The 20,184-nt window shown below is 39.3% G+C and overlaps 1 protein-coding gene across 1 annotated transcript in view; it reads left to right on the top strand.

Annotated features, from left to right (window-relative positions):
• Window positions 1-1,639: 1,639 nt before the first annotated feature.
• Window positions 1,640-20,184, top strand: part of adam19a (ADAM metallopeptidase domain 19a) — a 206,891-nt gene continuing 188,346 nt past the window's right edge. Inside the window, exon 1 of the mRNA XM_062444365.1 lies at window positions 1,640-1,808. Within this exon, the coding sequence (XP_062300349.1) occupies window positions 1,679-1,808 (130 nt within the window). The 5' untranslated portion in view covers window positions 1,640-1,678. The remainder of the gene's footprint in view (window positions 1,809-20,184) is intronic.

Raw genomic sequence — 20,184 nt, 5'->3', positions numbered from 1 at the left:
CTGTGCCAGGAAACTTATAAAAAAAACATTGCAAACAGGAAATGACACAGTTTCACAAAGAGGTAAATATGTCCCTGAACTGGTTAATCTGCTCATGTCAAAAGCACACTTGAAAAATGTGTTTTTTTTAGTAAGCATGTGTTATTGTTTTTTTTTTCCACTGTGCAAACACTACATATTTAATGTGAACAGAATTAGTATGTAGTATGAAATTAGGACACAGATGGTGTGGAATCCACCATTTCCACACATGAATATCAAAAGCTGCAATTGCTCTTACAGCTTATTTGACATAAAACTGTAGCTGAGATATAGGAGTCACTGGTAGATAAAAGGTATCTACTGTCCACAGCAGCTGGTTGATCACACATTCAGTTTTCCCACTGTGGATATGATGGATTCAGTTCTTTTAAATGTCACATAGAAGTGTGACATTTAGGTTTTTTTTCTGCTGTTTTTCAATATTTTCAGAGATTTTGTTTCTAAAAGTTTTGTGCAAAGAAGATGAGTTGCAGGTAGTGTTCACACATGTTCAAATCTGTCTCAAAACAATAGTCAGTTTTCCAAATGAACATTAAAGCAGTTTTACTAGCTGTAATGATTCCTCCTGTTCATACTGACCATTAGAAGATCCCTTCATAATGTTTACAATGGAAGTGATGGAGGACTAAATCCACAGTCCTCCTTCTGTATAAACATGTATTTAAAAGTTGATCTGAAGCTAATATGAAGCTTCAGCGTCCAAATGAGTCAAATCTTCATCTTCTATGTTTCAACGTTACAGTGTTTTTAGTAGCAAAGTCTTTTTGTTACTATACTTCCACCACAGCTCAACAGGGAAACACTAAGAGGGAATTTGATGCTAAAAAGACTGTAAATGTGTCAGATATCACTTGATATGACTAACTCACACTGATGAAGACTCATATACGATATGATACGATACGATATACTTTATTGTCCCCTCTGGGGAAATTTGTCCAGGACTCAAGCTGATGCATAAATAAATGACCACCAACACAAAAAACGAAACAAAAACAACACATAGAACATCACATATTGCACACGTCACATAAATGCACACATTGCATGTACCCCCACAGAGTATATTGCACATATGACATATTGCACAACCCACAGATTGCATATCTCCTATATTGCACATATCCCAGTAGAAAGATAAAAAGATAAAAACACCATTGCACGACACTCATTTTTAGGTTTAGAAATACTTTGATTAATACAATGCAGCCTGTATGTTAACATGTGTAATGTTAAACAATATAACTTACACTGTGCACATATACTAGTTAGCTTTAAAATAATTGAATAGAAAAAGAGATAAATGCACCGGAGCTTAGTTGTCACTAGTCAATGTCCCACATTACCCTAATCCATCCTAGTCAGTATAAACAGGAGGACTGACTACAGAGAGGAACACCTCTTTCACTGTTCATATGAACACTGACTGCTGTTTTACGACGCTTGAAAAAGAGTGGACACGTCCTTTAATAGTATATACATAGATACGGTCATGGGACTTGTATTTTGACAGTTCAGACAGGAAGTGTAGTATTATACTAGGCCGTGTTTGACGCTCGGAGGAGTCAGAGAGGGAGTCAGAGTTGAACAACGGCGAGGAAAGGGAGGACGGTCGGCGGTACCGAGGGTCACAGGGATGTACAGTAAACACAGGCAGAAAAATGCCCAAATATCACCGGCAAAATGTGGACGACTGCTCGTGTTTCTTTGTTTTCTGTCGCTGAGTGGCACACTGGACAGAGCCAGCGGGGACACCGGAGGACAAGGTAAGAGAAAAGAGAGGACACGCTTGTCAAACTTCTTTTTTTTAAGCATCTACCAGTTGCTTGTTGAGACGTTGAGGCTTCACAGAGAAAACATGTATGACGGCTTTAAAGTGTGTCAGTCATTGTGACGGCTCGTGGATGACGCGGGAGATGTTTTAAGTGTGAAACCGCCGAAACTTTTCTGCGAGTAATTAGTGTTTTTTATGAAGAGAGCTGCGTGCGCCAAATCTCATTTAAAAATCTGGCAATTTAACGCAGCGCCGCTTCTCAGGCAAAAGAACAAGATACACATGACCTAAAAGACCTAATAGAATAACTGGGATTCATTCTTCAGTCTACTACAGGCTGCACCCAAAAACACCACCTGAAACACACGGAACACTTATCTTATCATTCCTACTTCAATCACTCCTCTGTGGTTTCTCCCACAGCCGCCGCTCCTCTCATTGTGAGGAGGTGAGGGGGAACAAAAGGTGAAACAATAATTAAAGTTGGCGTTATTTGCTTATGGTTTTCACGCCGAAATGAGCAGAAGACTTGACTTGTTGTAAGAACAAAGACTGGTGTGTTTTCTATTGTGTTAACATGAGCTTGTATGCAGTGCAGTGTTAAATTACCGGATTTGCCTAACGTGTTTCGGATGAGCGTCTCATAATCCAAAGCACGCTTCAAAGCGAGCGGCTTTTCCCTTAACTACATCATTTATAAAAGATTGATCATAGAAGTTTTTTTTGAGAATTTGTGCTGCAGAATATCAAAAGTAAAAAAAATGTGAATATCTAACATGTAGTAGAGATGTTAAAAATACTCTATTCTCCAGCCAAAGTAGAGAATGAGCTCTGTCCTCTGTGTGCATTGTCCATAAAAGGCAGTTTAGAGAATTGCTGGAGTACAGCTGAGTAACCCAGTTTTCAGCCAATTATGTCACAGAAAGTCAAGTACTTTTTCTATGAAATGTATTAGATTTCATTTTTTCTCCATTCAGGCTCTATCTTGTGGTTGGCAGCGCTTCATATATTTGAAATGACATAAAATGAACTCTAAAACTTTAATTGAATGTTATTGAGCGCCTTCCAACTCTCAGCAAGGCAGATAAAGGTCAGTGTGTGTGAGTGTGTGTGTGTGTGTGTGTGAGAGAGAGATTGAGGCTGGTATGAAGATGATACACTCTGTTCAGTCATGTGGATGAGCTTCCCAAAGGCAAAGCAGGACTTAAACAATAACCCCTATTCAAAAAAAGATGTTCCCAGTTAATGCAGTTAACAACCCGTGTGTGTATCTGTATCTCTCTCTCTCTCTCTCTCTCTGTGTGTGTGTGTGTGTGTGTGTGGCTGCTGCAGTTGAGCACACAGTTTGTTCTCAGCTTCGCACCGTCAGATGAAATCCAACCGAATGACTTCATTAGAGATGGTTGAGCCAAAGCAAGTAAACAAGATGTTCAATTTACAGAAGATGTAGTGTTAGTGAGACCAGAGCTGATCTTCTGCTCCCAGACCCTGAAGGCACCACGCTCTCCTCCACTGCACAATCAATCAGTGGATCAATGGATGGAAACTGATTATCAATGAGTCATTTATGAGGCAAAAATCAAAACAAAAACACTGGTTTGAGCTTCTTAAATGTGAAGATTTAGCTTTTAATGTACAATACACACTTTTTCCTCACATCTTATAGACTAAATGAGAATGAAAACTAATGATTATTTTCATTATTGATTAATTTGTTGATTAGTTACTCGATTGATCAATTAGTAGAGTCAGGTTGTTTCCCAAAGCCAAAACAAATCTTCAGTTTATTACATCTTCACATTTAAGAAGCTGAAATCAGAGAATATGGGCTTTTATTTTCTTAAAAAGTGGCTCCATACAGTTAATTAATGATCAAAATAATTAGGGATTAATTTAATAATTTGTAACTAATTGATTAATTGTTGCAGCTTTAAAACAGATACATTAATAATGATTTATTTTTTTACAGTGTTGCTTCCTCTAAAACACAAATCTTTATTATGAATGAAGTTATATTTGATAATTAGAATAAAGAGCTAGAGAAAAGATATGAAGTCAGCAGTAAATAGTTGCCTTTATGCACCTCAGCTGCAGAAAGAAGTCAGTTTGAAGCTGGTTTACTTTTGAGAAGTGTGTCTGATGAGTGTATTTGATCATGTTTTCATGACTGTTGTAATTTGCTTTCAATGCTGTTGGTGGTTTAACGCACGCTCAGCACTTCTTATGCGTCGTTTTTTTTTCTTGATACATTTCAGCATAAAGCACATTTCCACAACATTAACTCTAGCAGTGCATCATTCTTTCTACTACTGTTCCTATTTCTTCCACTTTGCAGTTTTTTGTTGTTTTTTTTTCATTTCAAGATAGAGTCAACGCTTCCTGCTCGGGTGTTTTTCACATTAAAAGCAGTGGCTCAAAAGGGGTCATCCCTCTTGTTTCTGCTCGCCTTTTAATTTGAAACATAGAAGGCAGGAAGTGTTTGAGCATTAAAAGATACAGTGAAGTGGTTGGTGGGACTACACCATTTATCTCATTAACTTCATATATTTATTACCATGAGTTTTATTTGTTTGTTAAGCGAGTATCTTTATTTTGTAGCACTTTTACATTGTTAGCACGTAATGTTTGTATTTAGCATCGTGTTTTATTAGCTACAGTAATCAAGACAAACAGGTCTTTAATTTCAGCTCCTGTTTTTTGATTTAGTCTCAAATTTCTTGATGTAATCAGTCTGTAAATAGTGAACGGAGCTGCTTTTATGCTCTTGTTGACAATAAATGATGTCATGATTTTACCCTACCTTTGGAGGGTGATTTGTATTTAGTTGTTGATGTTTTTAGTTTTTCTCTGATTTGTCCTTTAATTTTCTTGGCAGATGGAGAGAATTATAGTACAGCTGTGTGCAGTAGATTTTAAGGTCTCACATACTGTTCATATTCTATTCACAGTATGTTCCAGGTCAAATCTCATCATCAAAAGTGTCTATACCAAATGTTGAACCACAGATGTGTTTAGAAAGCATCAATAGTCAATGTGATTAAACCTTGATTCATGTTTCAGAGATAATGTTTTCTCATTTTAGGAGAAAAAACATCTATCACACAATATCATGTCCTATTTTACCTAAGACATGAAAATATAACATAGCAATAATGATGGAAATGTATTTTATAACTTTATGGAAGTGTTGGGTTTATTGTATAACCATTAGAGCCATCAGTCTTCACTGCTACATCATAAAAAGAAATCCTCATAACTACTATCTTATTAAAACTATTAACTATTCATTTCACTAAAACACATGGCAATAGATACGGAGATGATTTGACCCAGAACAGCCTCAATGGACACAAATGTGTAGCATCTATACAAAAGTATAACATTTAAAAATATTTGGGCCACATCAAATTTCAGAGTAAAAGACATTTGGGGTGTTTTTACAGCTGTTAAATGTTAAATGGGTCAAATTTGACCTGAACAGTATTTAAGGGTTAAAGAGGCAGTTTTCTGTCACTCAGAGAGAAGAAGGGTGTTCATGCAGCTGTGTGATGAGTTGAGTTCATGAGGAAAAAAACAGCTAAGTTTGATTTAGTTTTGTGTGTTCTTTTTGTTACGCATCATATAAATCAATGTTCTTCTTCTTTAATCCTTTAACAAGTCCTCCTGTCACATTTTAAACCACTGTGGTCAGACAGACAGCGAACATTGAACACTGAACATTATTATCAAAGATGACAAACTGCAGATATGAAGTTCAGTTTGTGAGTATTTGGACAGCAGCATTTTCTTTGTTCATTCTGCCGAGCTGCTTTGTCTCCTGGGAGCTGTGTCTGTGTATCAGCACTCACACTTGGCTACTAATCACTGTATTTATGCTACTTTGTCTCATTTCAGATATAATATAATACCATAATAGCACATGTCCCACACTTGTGTCCCACTGCTGGAAACTGGCAGAAGAGGATTGTGCTTTGCTCCTTCCATCACTTTGTTTCAGCACGTTCCTCTGCAGCACGGCCTCAACCAGTAATGCAGCAGTTTAATTGGCCGCTGATCATAACTGGCCAAAAAAAAAAGAAGCTGTAAATAGAACAGTGATAATTAGTCGTTAATGTGTTCCAAACGCCTGCTCAAGAAAATCTCTCCAAAAACACAATACGGACATCGGGGAAGCAGTAATTATCTACCATTAAATACTGCGAGCTGATTCGCTGCAGTCAGCACAAGTACAGTCCACATCATCACATCATCCATCTGCCATCAACAGTTCAGGATAAACTGGAACTGTAAGATTAGTACAGAGACACACTGACTGTTAAAGCGGATGTCATGTTAATATTCAACAATGTTCATCATCACAGTCTCACAATTAAGAAGCTAGAAATGACTCATTTAAGGCATGTAAATGTAATATAAAGTTATTTCTGCTTCTTATTATCAAAATAGTTGCTGATTAATTATCTGTTGATGGACTGATTGATCCATTGATCTAAGTAAAGAAGATAAATGTGAGCAGGTATTTGATGCTGGTGTAGTTTACTCAGTGCCAGAGACAGATCTTTATCATGAAGTTCAATACACATACAATACACAGTCATATCAATTAAACGTGATTTATAAAGCAGTATTTCACAGCTGATAATAAAGAACAAGTATAAACCAAGAACAATGTAAAGAAAAGGAACAAAAATGACCAATGAATAAAAACAAAGAACAATTTGAGACCGATGTACGAGGGAGAAAATAAGAAGGATAAAAATGTTTTTTTTTAAAAAGTAGGATTTACAATAAAAAAAGGAAAAGACAAAGTGTGTTAAAAGTAAGAATTAGGTGTCAAAAGAAAGGGGGTGGGCAAGAATTTATGAGGGTGTCCCTACTAATACAAATTATTATTGTGTTACTCCCATCTCTCTCTCACTCACTCACTCACTCACTCACTCACTCACTCACTCACTCACTCACTCACTCACTCACTCACTCACTCACACACATACGTGTGTTCCCCTCTTGATATTCAAAATTTGTGTCACCAAGTGGAAATATGTTTACCATGTCAAGCTAAAAGTAAACAGGAGATCAGTGAGTGAAATGCTTTGCAGAGTTTGTTTACCAAAATATGAGACATATGTCAGGGTCAATGCCTGCTGACTGTACAGTACTGTATGTGTCATAAGCCATAAATTGACACCACACACAAAATGATATATTTTTACAAGCTGAATTGAAATTCAAAATAATTCTTAATCTGTCAAAATATCCATTGTTACCATGTGAGGCAAAACATTTCAATGTCTGAACTCATGCAATTTGCTGCCCCTGTGTTCTCTGACCCGGTGTTGGTGATAGACAAGCTCCTTGTGCCTGACCACACTGACCAGGGCTGCTGGTATCAGGAGTGAAGTCTGTCTGGGCTTCATTTATCTCTGATCTGTGCTTCTTTAAAAAAAAAAAAAAAAATCGGAATATCTCCTTTTCTCTTCATTTTTCATCTGTCCCGATACAAAAAAAGTCATTCTGGTTACACATCACGTGCTTAGCAGAAAACTTTTTTTCCTCATTGAGGTAGGTTACTTTAAAATCATCTCTCAGCCTGTCTATAAAGGAGAAAGAGGGAAGCACTGCCTGATGCTAACGGAGAAAGAGGGAGAGAAAGAAATAGCTTAATGCTTTTTGGAGGATTTTCTCAACATCTCTCACTCTTTTTAGCTCATCAGAGATGTGACCGACGTGTGTTTATTATGATACCATGGCCATCACTGTAGCTGCACATTTAAGCCAAGTACATACTCTGACAATCGATGGAATCCAATCGCGGACGCCCGGAAATATTTTGGCTATAGCGATCTTTTGCTATGCGTTTTAGTTTTGTTACATACAGTTGATCTCATGGAGACATCTCTCTGCTCCTCTAAATGCACAGTCAGCTTGTTTTGTGTGATAATTTTGTTTCATCATGATATACATTAAAACTTACTTGAGATGTATTACCTGAAAGAATGTCTTCTTGACGTTAATTCTGCCTTCCACGCTTGTCTTCTCTTAATCGTGTTTCACAACAAATACACGTCCAGTGACCTGTCAATCAACTGTGGTGGCACGTGGGGTGTCCAATCAAATTCCAGAGGTGTCCCGGGCCCCCCTGGCTACCCTTTTTGGTTCAGCGCATGTAACCATTACATACCTTTATATTATTGTACAAATATACAAAGATAACAAACACATCTGGCCAATATAATCTTAAATAACTGCAGATATATATTTCAGCTTGTTAAACATGATAGTTTTTGTTGAGCTCATCATCCATTAAACATGTACTCCCTCTATCATTCCTCTTCACTCCCCCTGAGCTCAACCTCTTCATGAATGTCAGAGGTTATGAAAGTTCATAGAATCACCAGATGAAAATGTTTGTGTCTGTCTCTCCACTCTGAGGCTCCCATGGAAGCTGAGATCAGCTGTGGAGGCTGAGGATGTTTTTTTTTTTCAGGGCCCGTTATCTCCATTATGGCGTGATTATCTCATTATGTTAGATGGCAAACACTGCCTATATTTAGATTTTTAAGCCTGTCATCCTGTGCCAGTGTCATAATTATAATGTTGCTCTGACATATCAAACAGTTTTTTTTTTTTATAACCATAACTTCAAAGATTTCATCATTTTGTTCCACTGTGACACAGTGATGAGAACATAAATGCACAGCAGCTACGCTAATATTAATAGTATGTAATGAGCAGCATTCATCCTTATGATGAGATACAGAACTGGTGACCAAAACAGTTCTATTAATGAAGAAATGAATGCATTGAACTGAACACCGCCAGCAAGAACATCTGGATGTTAACAAAGCAGGATATGACATATTTAAAAAACAGCTTGTCAGATGTTTTTTAGAAAACACGTAAAGCCTGATGGTGAAGTTTTATTTGTAAGAAAACTCCACCTTTTAAGTTGCTTTGAAAGGACCAGTGTGTAGGATTTAGGGGCATCTAGTGTTAAGGGTGCAGATTGCAACCAACTGAATAACCCCCCCCCCCCCCACGACGTCCATGAGAAGATCAGACTTGACTGTGGATGGTGGATGAGAATAGTGGGCTGGGTATCGTTTAAAAAATGACGATACCAGTACCAGTCCAAGTACCCTTAAAGTGATACTGATACCAACTGAGTACTTCATTCTATATCCATTCCACATTTAGTATACTGTCTTTTATCAGGTGTAACAGGTGTGTAGTGTAGACACACTTTAAAGCGTTTAGGTGACATCTTGGCTGCTGAACTGTTAAGCGTGCTAACTCAAATTCACCACGACTTCACCACAGATGGGTTGTAGCTGCTGTGGCAATGAGTCACATTAAATTGAAGAACGCTTGGGTTGATTACAAATAGTCATATTTTCTGCAAAAAGGATTGATTGCAGGTATGATTTGACGGGAGATGTTTTGATAATACTTGGTATCGATTTATTTCAGTCGACACCTTAAAAGGTATATCGAGTACTGATACCCAGCCCGAGAGAATATGTGTGTTTTTGTTGAACATTTGTAATTACCTTTGTTATCCAGTGAGCCGGATTGGACCCCTTAACGGCCCGGTTCTGGACCACACGCTGTATGTTTGATACCCCTGGTGTGGGAGAAGATATGCTGTTTTAACTTCAGTCAGATTTTAGATGCTGATATTTTAGATAAGAGGATGCATCGCTCCGTGTAACAATCTCTGCTTTCATCATCTGTCTACAGTCTGTTATTCTGCACATGCTCACTTGTATAAAGCTGATTGGACGCCTGGTTACATGGCAGAGAAAGCAGCGTTCTCCAGAGAGTCCAATCTACCTGTGGAAATGATGAATCATCATTTTAGTATTGATCACCTTCCACACAACATGCATCTTAACAATCACTGCAGTAATATGATATTTTAAGTTCAATGAGATCCAAATAATCAATCTAAATATTGATCAATATATTGGTGATTATGATATTAGTCATAATGTAGTTGTATTCTGCAGTAGAGACTGAGCAACAGTCCAGTCATGTAAATCCTGCAGTTGGAGCTCTTTTACTCTTTCTAAATGGAAAGTCTGCACAGATAGCTGAGAGGAGGATTGACTCAAGGACTCTTCAGTAAAATCACAATTCAGTTTTGTTCTGCTCTCTCACAGCTCTCACCTAATGCATTTTAAAATCTCTCTGTCTAATATTATCAGGCAGAACTACGTGACCCTCTCACAGAGAACTGAGCCCGTATCAATCCTCTTCTTCTCCGTCTTCCTTTTGTCAACACACGGCTTCTTTGTACGCGTTGTGTTTTGGTCAAGCATCACGCTGACTACTTAAGCCTCACCCACAAATTTAACTGACTGACACATTCTTTTGAAATTTCCTCCGTGAGCGCTTCTCGCCTGAAGGTAGATACAGTACATCTCAGTGGGCAGCGTGTTTTTCCTTCACACAGCTGACAAGAGTTTTAATTCACTTTGACTGTTTATTTTGGCCCAGTTAGACAAATGTGTGGGTGCACTTTACACTGTGGATGTGTTTGAGTTCATTCTGAGTGGCGTGCTTTATCCGTCTCACATGCATTTCAAAGGATCTCTGGATTTCTGCAACCTCAGTGAGATCCTGCATCAAACACCGTCACACACACAGACAGATGATTAAAAGTGCTGTCTGATGGTGCTGACATCATGTTGTCATACATGGCCTGATGTGACATCATGAACTGATGGTGCTGATATCATGTGACATCATTATTATCTAATGTGACGTTGTAATCTGATGGTGCTGACATCATGTGACATCGTAATCTGATGGTGCTGACATCATGTGACATCATGATCTGATGGTGCTGACATCATGTGACATCATGATCTGATAATGACATCATGAATTAATTTGACGTTGTAATCTGATGGTGCTGACATCATGTGACATCGTAATCTGATGGTGCTGACATCATGTGACATCATGATCTGATAATGATATCATGAATTAATTTGACATCGTAATCTGATGGTGCTGACATCATGTGACATCGTAATCTGATGGTGCTGACATCATGTGACATCATGATCTGATGGTGCTGACATCATGTGACATCATGATCTGATAATGACATCATGAATTAATTTGACGTTGTAATCTGATGGTGCTGACATCACGTGACATCGTAATCTGATGGTGCTGACATCATGTGACATCGTAATCTGATGGTGCTGACATCATGATCTGTTGTATTGACATCATGGCCTGATGTTGATGATAACTGATTAATAGTGCTGACTAATGGTCCTGACATTATAACCTGATGTCATCAGGTGGAGGGTCAGGGTGGAGGTGTGTTGTAGGTGAGTTTCACACTGCAGCACAAAGGTTCTACCCTTAGATGATGCTGCTTCCTGTCATCACCAGGCTCGGCTCCCTCCCTGATTGCTCTTGTCAGTTTTCTCACACTCACTCAATCTCAGACATGTCATCAAAAGGTTAAAAAAGCCCTCCAAACTCCTAATGCTCTCTTGCTCCGCTGGGATTCAGATAAACTCAGCGCTCAGCAGTTTTCTCCACAATATCTGCCTGCCACACGGCCCATTTACCAGGCACAGAGCGCAGCCTGCCGAGGGCCTGCGCTCCACATGCTTTTGCAATGCAAGGCCTGTTCCCAGAGCCCAGAGGAATCTGTACGGGTTGATTTGAGAGCTCTTGAAAGCGTGGGCTGTTATTTCTGTGGAGGAGGGCGGGGGGGGGGGACTGGGCTGTGCAGTCGGCAGAACTGTTGTGCCTCAACCTCTAAACAGGCAAACTTTCATTAGCGACACGTTCCCCGACAATGCCCGGCTCACCTTTTTCTCCCCGCCTCATTCTCCCAACCGCAAACAACCGGCCGGCGTGACCGAGAGGTTGCCCCCTCCAAGAATATTTTGTTTGATATCTAACAAGACTGCGTGGCTGTTATTTGTAACACCCACAGTAACGCAGCGCAAGGTCCTCTCCGGTCTGCTGTGTGGGCTTCGTTTAGTCATTATTCATTTTCCAAGTGTTATGTTTATGCTTTGAGGGTGCACGGTGTGTAGGTGAGGGGCTGCCAGAGCGCGCTGTACTTCTGAGAGCTTCCTGTTCCAGTCTAATGCTAACAGTCTCTGTGCTGGGATGGAGTGTAGTTCACTTCTACAGCAGCATGTGACGTCTGTAACCTCTGTAATGATAAACTGAGAAAAGAGCTCATCTTACACAACAGTTCACTGAGCTGCCTCTTCTCTGATGTTATTTAAATAATTACAGAGAGTATCAGTACTGTTTAGTTTTATATTATAAACTACTTTATATTCTATATTATACATTTCTCTATGTTTTTGCAATGAATGTTATATGTAATTAAAGTTTTAAATATTTATTTTCTGTTTTTAAAAAGTAGTCTAATACTAAAACCCATTTCATTTGTTGCCATAGTATATAATGGATCAAGGCTGGATATGTAATCATAATGGATCAGCTGATATAACAGAATCATGAGTGTATTTTCAGACTGGTGGTTTGTCCACCAGAGCATTTATGTAGTGTGTGTGTGTGTGCGTGTGCATGTGTGTGAGAAAGAGAGATGTCTTCAGACTGTTTTATCTGTTACTGTGACCTGGGTGCACACGTTTGGTAGTTGAGACTCCAGTGTGTGAAATGGACATAAAGTGACGGGTATGTTTGGAGCCAGTCATGGTCCAGCATTCAGCCTAAACCAGTGTGATGTGGAAACTCGAAGCCTCCAGTTCACAAACACTGAGAGTGAACCTTACAGTGTAGTAGGAGACATCTGGTGTCCAGCAGTTCAACTTCTTAGATGAAATAATTAGCATATTCATAGATTCAGAATTTTTTTTTTTAAAAGACGCAGAAGAAATAAATAGAATCATGTGTTTTTTAAAGGGGGGTGGGGGGCATTTTAGATACAATATTTTACTCTTGGTAGAGTATTTCTTACATGTCTGGAGGAGATCTTTACTATAAAGTACAGTACACTAAGTACAGTGCACTACAGTACCCTACAGTACAGTACCATACACTACATTATACTATAGTAACCTACAGTACAGTAACCTACAGTACAGTATCCTACAGTACAGTACAGTACACTACAGTACAGTACCCTACAGTACACTACAGTACAGTGCCATACACTACACTATACTACAGTACAGTACACTACACTATAGTGCACTACAGTACCCAACAGTACAGCGCCATACACTACAGTATACTACAGTACAGTACACTACAGTACACTAAAGTACAGTGCCATACACTACAGTACCCTACAGTACAGTGTCATACACTACACTATACTACAGTACACTACAGTACAGTGCCATACACTACAGTATACTACAGTACAGTACCCTACAGTACACTAAAGTACAGTGCCATACACTACAGTACCCTACAGTACAGTGTCATACACTACACTATACTACAGTACACTACAGTACAGTGCCATACACTACAGTATACTACAGTACAGTACCCTACAGTACCCTACAGTACAGTACCATACACTACAGTATACTACAGTAACCTACAGTACAGTACCCTACAGTACACTACAGTACAGTGCCATACACTACAGTATACTACAGTACAGTACACTACAGTATACTACAGTACATTAGAGTACAGTGCCATACACTACGGTGTACTACAGTACACTACAGTACACTATAGTACAGGGCCATACACTACAGTATACTACAGTACACTACAGTACACTAGAGTACAGTGCCATACACTACAGTACCCTACAGTACACTACAGTACACTAGAGTACAATGCCATACACTACAGTACAGTATACTACAGTACAGTGCACTACAGTACAGTATACTACAGTACACTAGAGTACAGTGCCATACACTACAGTACAGTACACTACAGTACACTACAGTACAGTGCCATACACTACAGTATACTACAGTACAGTACACTGCAGTACACTAGAGTACAGTGCCATACACTACAGTACCCTACAGTACAGTACACTACAGTACACTAGAGTACAATGCCATACACTACAGTACAGTGCACTACAGTACAGTATACTACAGTAAACTAGAGTACAGTGCCATACACTACAGTATACTACAGTACACTACAGTTTGAATTTCAAAAAGAAAGTGAATACCATAATATTATTATTGACCAACCAAATAAAGTTGGCCCAGTCCCAGACAAATCACTTCCTGATGTTCTGCATGCATTTATCAATATATAAATATACTTTATTAAATGGCAAACACAGTGTAGCCTGACAGCTTCCCTGTAGAATCAGTGGACATGGGATTTTTATAATGACCAGTTGTCATTATCAGGAGGATCTGTTGGTTATTTCCAAAAGGTTTTCGTTTATTTTGCTGTTTTGTGAAATGAATTTTAAACTTTAAAGTTTACAACCACACAAAAAAAACCCCACACAAACCCTGAGAATACTTTTCTTGTTTTCCTCCTTGAAACCAATTTTTCAGGGAAAGATGTTTTTTTTCATAACACCAGGGAACTACTAGTCTAATGTAGGTGTTCCAAACACATTTGAATGACTGCTGTGTCGTATTTCCTGGTGATAAAGATGAGCAAAATCCACAGTTATTTATATGTAAATGTTCCAGCTTTTCAGGAATCGCAGGAATAATTTCCAGCGTATCATTGGATCCGGTTATTATTCTGTCCCACACACACAAATTCAAAAGATGGCTCACTCATTCTGCCAGGTGTTAGAGAAGGTGAACGGTGCCTCTAACAATCATCAGCGTAGGAAACCACTTTCACCTTTCGGAAAGCACTCTGACTGATGCGTGCTGCCACTTGGATTCTGCTTGAAAAGCAAAGGAAGGAAGGAAGAGGAGGGGAGGAAAGTCCTTCACTGAGAGCTTCATTAAGATGAGGACGAGCTTAGGAATACTCGAAGTGAGAGAGAGAGAGAAAGAGAGAGAGTGATAACGAGTGAGGTGAAGAGATGAAGTCTGTGGGGATTTGGGGATATAGGAAATATAAGAGTAAGCTGTTTATAGGGGATTGGGCTGCAATGTAGAGAGCATGAGTTCTTCACTGCCAGGTCCAACTGTCTGCATCTGTCACAGGGACCACGAGTTAAAAAAAAAAAAAAAATTCTGTCCTTTAGTTATGTGCCAAATCAGCCTTGCAGTTGTTAATATGCTGTACTTAACCATTTGGGACTGCTGTTTTCTGACATGAAACAATGAAGCATAAATCTCACCTTTGTGGTGTTCGTCCAGGTTTGTTTTTGAGTGCAACTGGTATGGTCTCATCGCTGACCCTTGTAGCCTCCTGAGGGAAAACATAACCACAAAGCTGTGGTTCTTACCAACCGTACCTGCAGTATATCTGTAAAGCCCTACAAAGAGGCCTTCATTAAGGGCACTTGCCCAGATCGCCTGTATGGTCGATCTAGCTATGCTTGCAGTGGGTGTTTTCCCCCCATCAGCCACAAGGGGGAGTAACATTATTCTTGCAGAGCGCACTAGAAAGAAGTGAAGAAGACTTTTTTCCAGTTTTTTCTTTTTAGTACTTAATGCAAGTACATGATCTCCCAACTACCGTGGTCATGGTAACGGTCTGATTCTGTTTCGGCTAGCCTCTATGGCCTCCTTGAGGATTGAGATGGATCACCTCCAACATCTCACATAATGACTATGTTCATCGGGGTCACATGTTTGTGCTGGCTCAACCAGGTGTTACCATTTGCATACCTGCATGGAGCATGTTCAGGGCTTAACTTGGATTTCCACTTAATCTGAAGTGTTTTTAAACAGCATGCAGTTCTTTGTTGATGGCTCTGAGGTAGGTGTGATCAGTTGTTTATTGCTTTTTCAGTGGATGACATTTTTGGGAGTAAAGGATCAACACTGTATGAAGAATCTGCAGGTTTATCTGGTTTTAACATTGATCCTTCTGCTGTGCTTTCTGTTTTAAGTTGTCCAGCAAACTACCATGTAGCCTTTCTTCTTGCTTGCTTGCTTTTCTTCCTCTAGGTGGACAGACAGGTTATTAAACAGAAGGTTATTATGTTCTGACCCTTTCACTCTTGTCAGCAGTTCTGCCAGTATTGGAAGAACTCTTAGACTTGGGCTAGTGGATCAGAGGATAAACTTGGAATTGGCAGGACTCTGTATTCTTATCAACATCTACTATCTTCCAAAGATCTTCCCTATGATAGAATTCAAACCAGTGATGACATTTTTGTTGCTTCTGCTGGTTGTGTTGGTCCATTAGTCACAATTTCTCTCAATTTCTATTTTACCATCATTTTTCTCCCAAAGCCAAGTCTCTGCCCTCTTTCACAGTTATTAATGTGTATGAAATCCCCTTCAACACAAGCCTTCATTACTCCTCAGCAAAAGTATAATTCCTCCTTTCACTGAAACCGCTTTAATCCATTGTGCATGAGTAATTTGCCTTTTCTGATACCCCGAACACAAAGTGAACAACATACAGTCAATTTATCATTCATTTTTTATGAAATGACAAACAGACCTTTTTTTTTTTTTTTTTTTTGTACAGGGGTACCCAGTAAAGTGAATGTGAGTGCCTGGCTCTCTGGAATAGCTGAACAGTAATTTTGCTTTTAAATGAGAATAGTGCTTTGGGAAAACTGCCATAACCTGACAGTACAGCAGCATATGCTAGAGGCATTACTAACTTACATATGTTGATAGCATAAGTGATGTATTCAGGGAACTATTGATTTGTATAGAGCTTTTACAGCTCCATGTGGGCTGAAGCAGTGCAATTTATAGATATACAGTGACTACGCATCCCTCCCTACTTCATATAGTGCTTGTCAGAATAATGAATCTAGAAGACACAAATGTTGGTGGAATGCGGATGATGATGAACAGTGCTTGGCACAGGAGAACATTGACATTTTTAATCTGAATTTAAAAGGAGTGAAAGTTGGGACTCCTGGTAGTTTGTCAGATGATCAGAATCAGATGACATGATAAGCCTCCAGCTGTTGAGATATTTCTAGATGAGCAGCATCAGTTTAAACTCTTTTCTATGATGCATTGGAAGCCAGTGCAGAGACTGCCCTCGTCTTCCAATAGTTGAACATAGAAAGGAGTCTTCTCGGCCAACTGGTCCTGAGGCTGGCTGACCTTTCATTTTCTGACATCACAAACCCAGCAGTTACACTATCACTCAGAAGATTAAACCTAAGCAATTTATAACTTTTTGGAACACAAAATAGAAACATATTTGGCATTAAACAGATAGTATGTTGTGGCAGACTACATATCCACAGTAACTGATAAGAACCTGAGAAAGACATGGACAATGGACAGACCTGGCTGCCCAGAGGGGACAGGCTGTGCTGTCATTGTGACGAGGGAGCTGCAGAGACAGAATTACACTTCCTAACAGAATGTCAAAAATATAGAAATATTGGGGAGGAATTCTTTCCAAAATTTGAAAAGAAATGCCCCCAATTCTGAAGTGTGACAGAAAGGGAGAGATGAGCCTTGAGCTTTCTGGGGGGAAGAGAGAGAATGTGCAGTGTTGTCTGCTAAATATGTCACTTCCTGCCTCAACAAAACAGACAACTAGTAGGGCATAGATACATGTATATAGACAGATAGACATCTATAAATATAGCTGTACTTACCATATTCTACTTACCACCTTTAGTTTTTTTTAACATTGTTATTTATAGACAGTTATTTTATAGACTCTTTATTTTATTTCATTATCAGTAGAAAAATTTCAAAAAAAGTATAGAATAATGGATATCTTGTATTATCCCTTCATCTAACATCTCTTTATTTCATCAGTAGATTAACACTTGCATTGTTTTTGTTTGTCTTCTATTTTAAGTCACATTGAAATCGTACCAAAACAAACTTTATTATAATTTCACTCCTTAAGTTTATCTTTCATGATCATTATTGTGCTTTGGCAGCACATGTCAACTTTATGCCAATACAGTTTTGGAGGGACGGCCCTGGTGGTCCAGTGGTTAGGGCACATGCCACACAATGGCAGCATCCCTGGTTTGAATCCTGCCAGGGACCTATGCTAAAGGTCATTTCCCTCTTTCTCTCCCTGTTTCTGAATAAAGGCATAAAAAGCCCAAAAATAAATCTTAAAAAAAAAAGAAAAAAAAAAAAGGTTTTTGAATATAATTGACTCCAGTAGCATCGTGGATGAGCTGAAATTGCCTCAATTTTTTGGGGAGACCTCAGAAGAGTTGTTGGAATGGAAATTGTGGACACGTTTCTCTAGGTCACATGTGATCATGCATTTTCTTGCTTTTATAGTATTATAAAGGCTAGAATACACCACTGCTGAATACACCTGGCATGGGTCAAAAGAACTGCCTTTAGTATTTTCTATGTACAACCCTCACACCAGTGGTGGCTAGGTTTGCTGTTGCTTGTAGACATACTGCCCCAACGACACTTCACGCCAATGTCCTTTTTCCAACGCAGAGGTTGTTTTATACTTCAATACAATGTTGGCCTAAATACAGATGTTATTTACTAGTTTGTTGCTTGCTTTTCATTGTAGTTTTAACTATTTCACTTGTGCTGTGTATCTACAAAGCAAACAATAATGAATTGTTGGTTGGTCTGCTGCTTTGAAAACATAATCTCACTGCTCCGATGATTATTTTTTAACCACGTTTTTAATCAAAAATAGACAAGAACAATAGCCAACTCATCAATGGCAATGTGTTGTCCCGCTCTGTCTATAGAACAGGTAGTTACTGGTGACGTGCTACAGTGCCACACTTGCTATTGGTGCTATAGATGGCACTTGACGCATGTTATATGAGCTTACTATCTTATTAAGATCTTCCTTGTGACTCAAGAGCTCAAAAGCCAACACATGCTGTAGATCCAGGAGAACTTGGCCTGAGATTATACCTGAAACACTTTGAAGACCTTGTTAATGAGAGGAATAATGGATTCATGAGACCAGTGCGGAGTGCTTTCATTAATCCAAATATCAAACCACATCATCCTGTAATCATGACCTGATTATTCCTGCTATTTTCTGACCCTCATCATGTTTATTACTTCCCTATATCTTTCCCTTTTAGATAAGTGTTCATGCACAATGATGATGAATAATTCATAATGATAATTCAAATGCCGAAGCATGAGCAGTAAAAACAGAATCCACTTAAAGCAAAGTTAAACTTCTATGAAAACTCATTTAAATATCTATTTCAGACATGAAATATAAAGACACCCATACAGAACGTCCCACAACAAAGACTTGTTATGAAAGACTCGGACAGTCGCCGATCGGATAGGACAGGCGAGTTAGACGAGTGGTCCTTGCTGTGACTGTTGTCATTTTCTACCAGCCCCTCGGCTCACGCTTCAGAAGACAAAGATCACAAAAATGAGTTGCTACTTTGTGCAGGATTTTTTTCTTTTAATCAGGCTGCATTAGAATGAAGTGTCCTCAATGCCCAGTGAGAAGGAAGCGGCTCTACTGGCATACATCGTCCACCGCCGCCACCACTACTGCCAGCTTTTAGTGCTTGATGTTAGCACTGCTGGAAGTTGTGAATACAGTGCATTTGAAAGGGTTTGGGAAAACTGACACCCCTCCCTGCCTCTTTGTTTAACTTTCTATCGTTGTTGCTGCCATACAAACTTTCCACCAGCATCGTCAGTTTCATAAAAATCCCCCAAAGTGGGTTAAGGCAAAATAATAAAAAAAAAAAATGGCAGGGAAAACGTATGCCGTGGAAATTCAAACAGGCCAGATGCGTCATTACAGGGGGCATCTGCAGGCACGGCACAAGGATAGATGGTAATAGGCCAAACAGAGGTGGGTTGGAATCCGATAACATTAACCAGCTGATTGCCCCCCCCCTCTATTAAAATTACCCACTTTATCTCTTCCCTTTTTTGTCTCCTTCGAGAGCCCTCTCCACTCCCTTTTACTAAGTGAATCCACCCAGTCATTTCTCAGGAAGATAAAGTATTTGCTGTGTATTATTCTTCCTCTCTCTGCCCACCCCCTTCCTCTCCCCCCCCCCCCCCCCCCCAGCAACCTGCAGTGATAGCTCGCCGGGTGAGTGCCAGGTGTGAAGCCGGCTTTCTCTCTTGATATTAGCTGAGAGTCCCTCAGGGTCCACGAAGGAAAAAGAGAGAGCTGATTAAAAAATAAATACGAGGTGCGTCTGTAGGAAGCATGGAGAAGGACATCATGTTAGTCCTTGAATGACTAAAGAAAGAGTGCAAAACAAGGACAGATAGTTTGGACAGGATATATGTGAGAGTGAGAGGAGCTGAGTTGTCCACTGACTGGAATGTAAAATACAGGAGTTAGACTCTGTGCATATAGCATCTTTTTTT

This window comes from Scomber scombrus, chromosome 23 (assembly GCF_963691925.1).
Source record: "Scomber scombrus chromosome 23, fScoSco1.1, whole genome shotgun sequence".
Classification (NCBI taxonomy): Eukaryota; Metazoa; Chordata; class Actinopteri; order Scombriformes; family Scombridae; genus Scomber; species Scomber scombrus.
The sequence above is the reverse complement of the archived record's forward strand: the minus strand, read 5'-3'. Positions and strand labels throughout refer to the sequence as shown.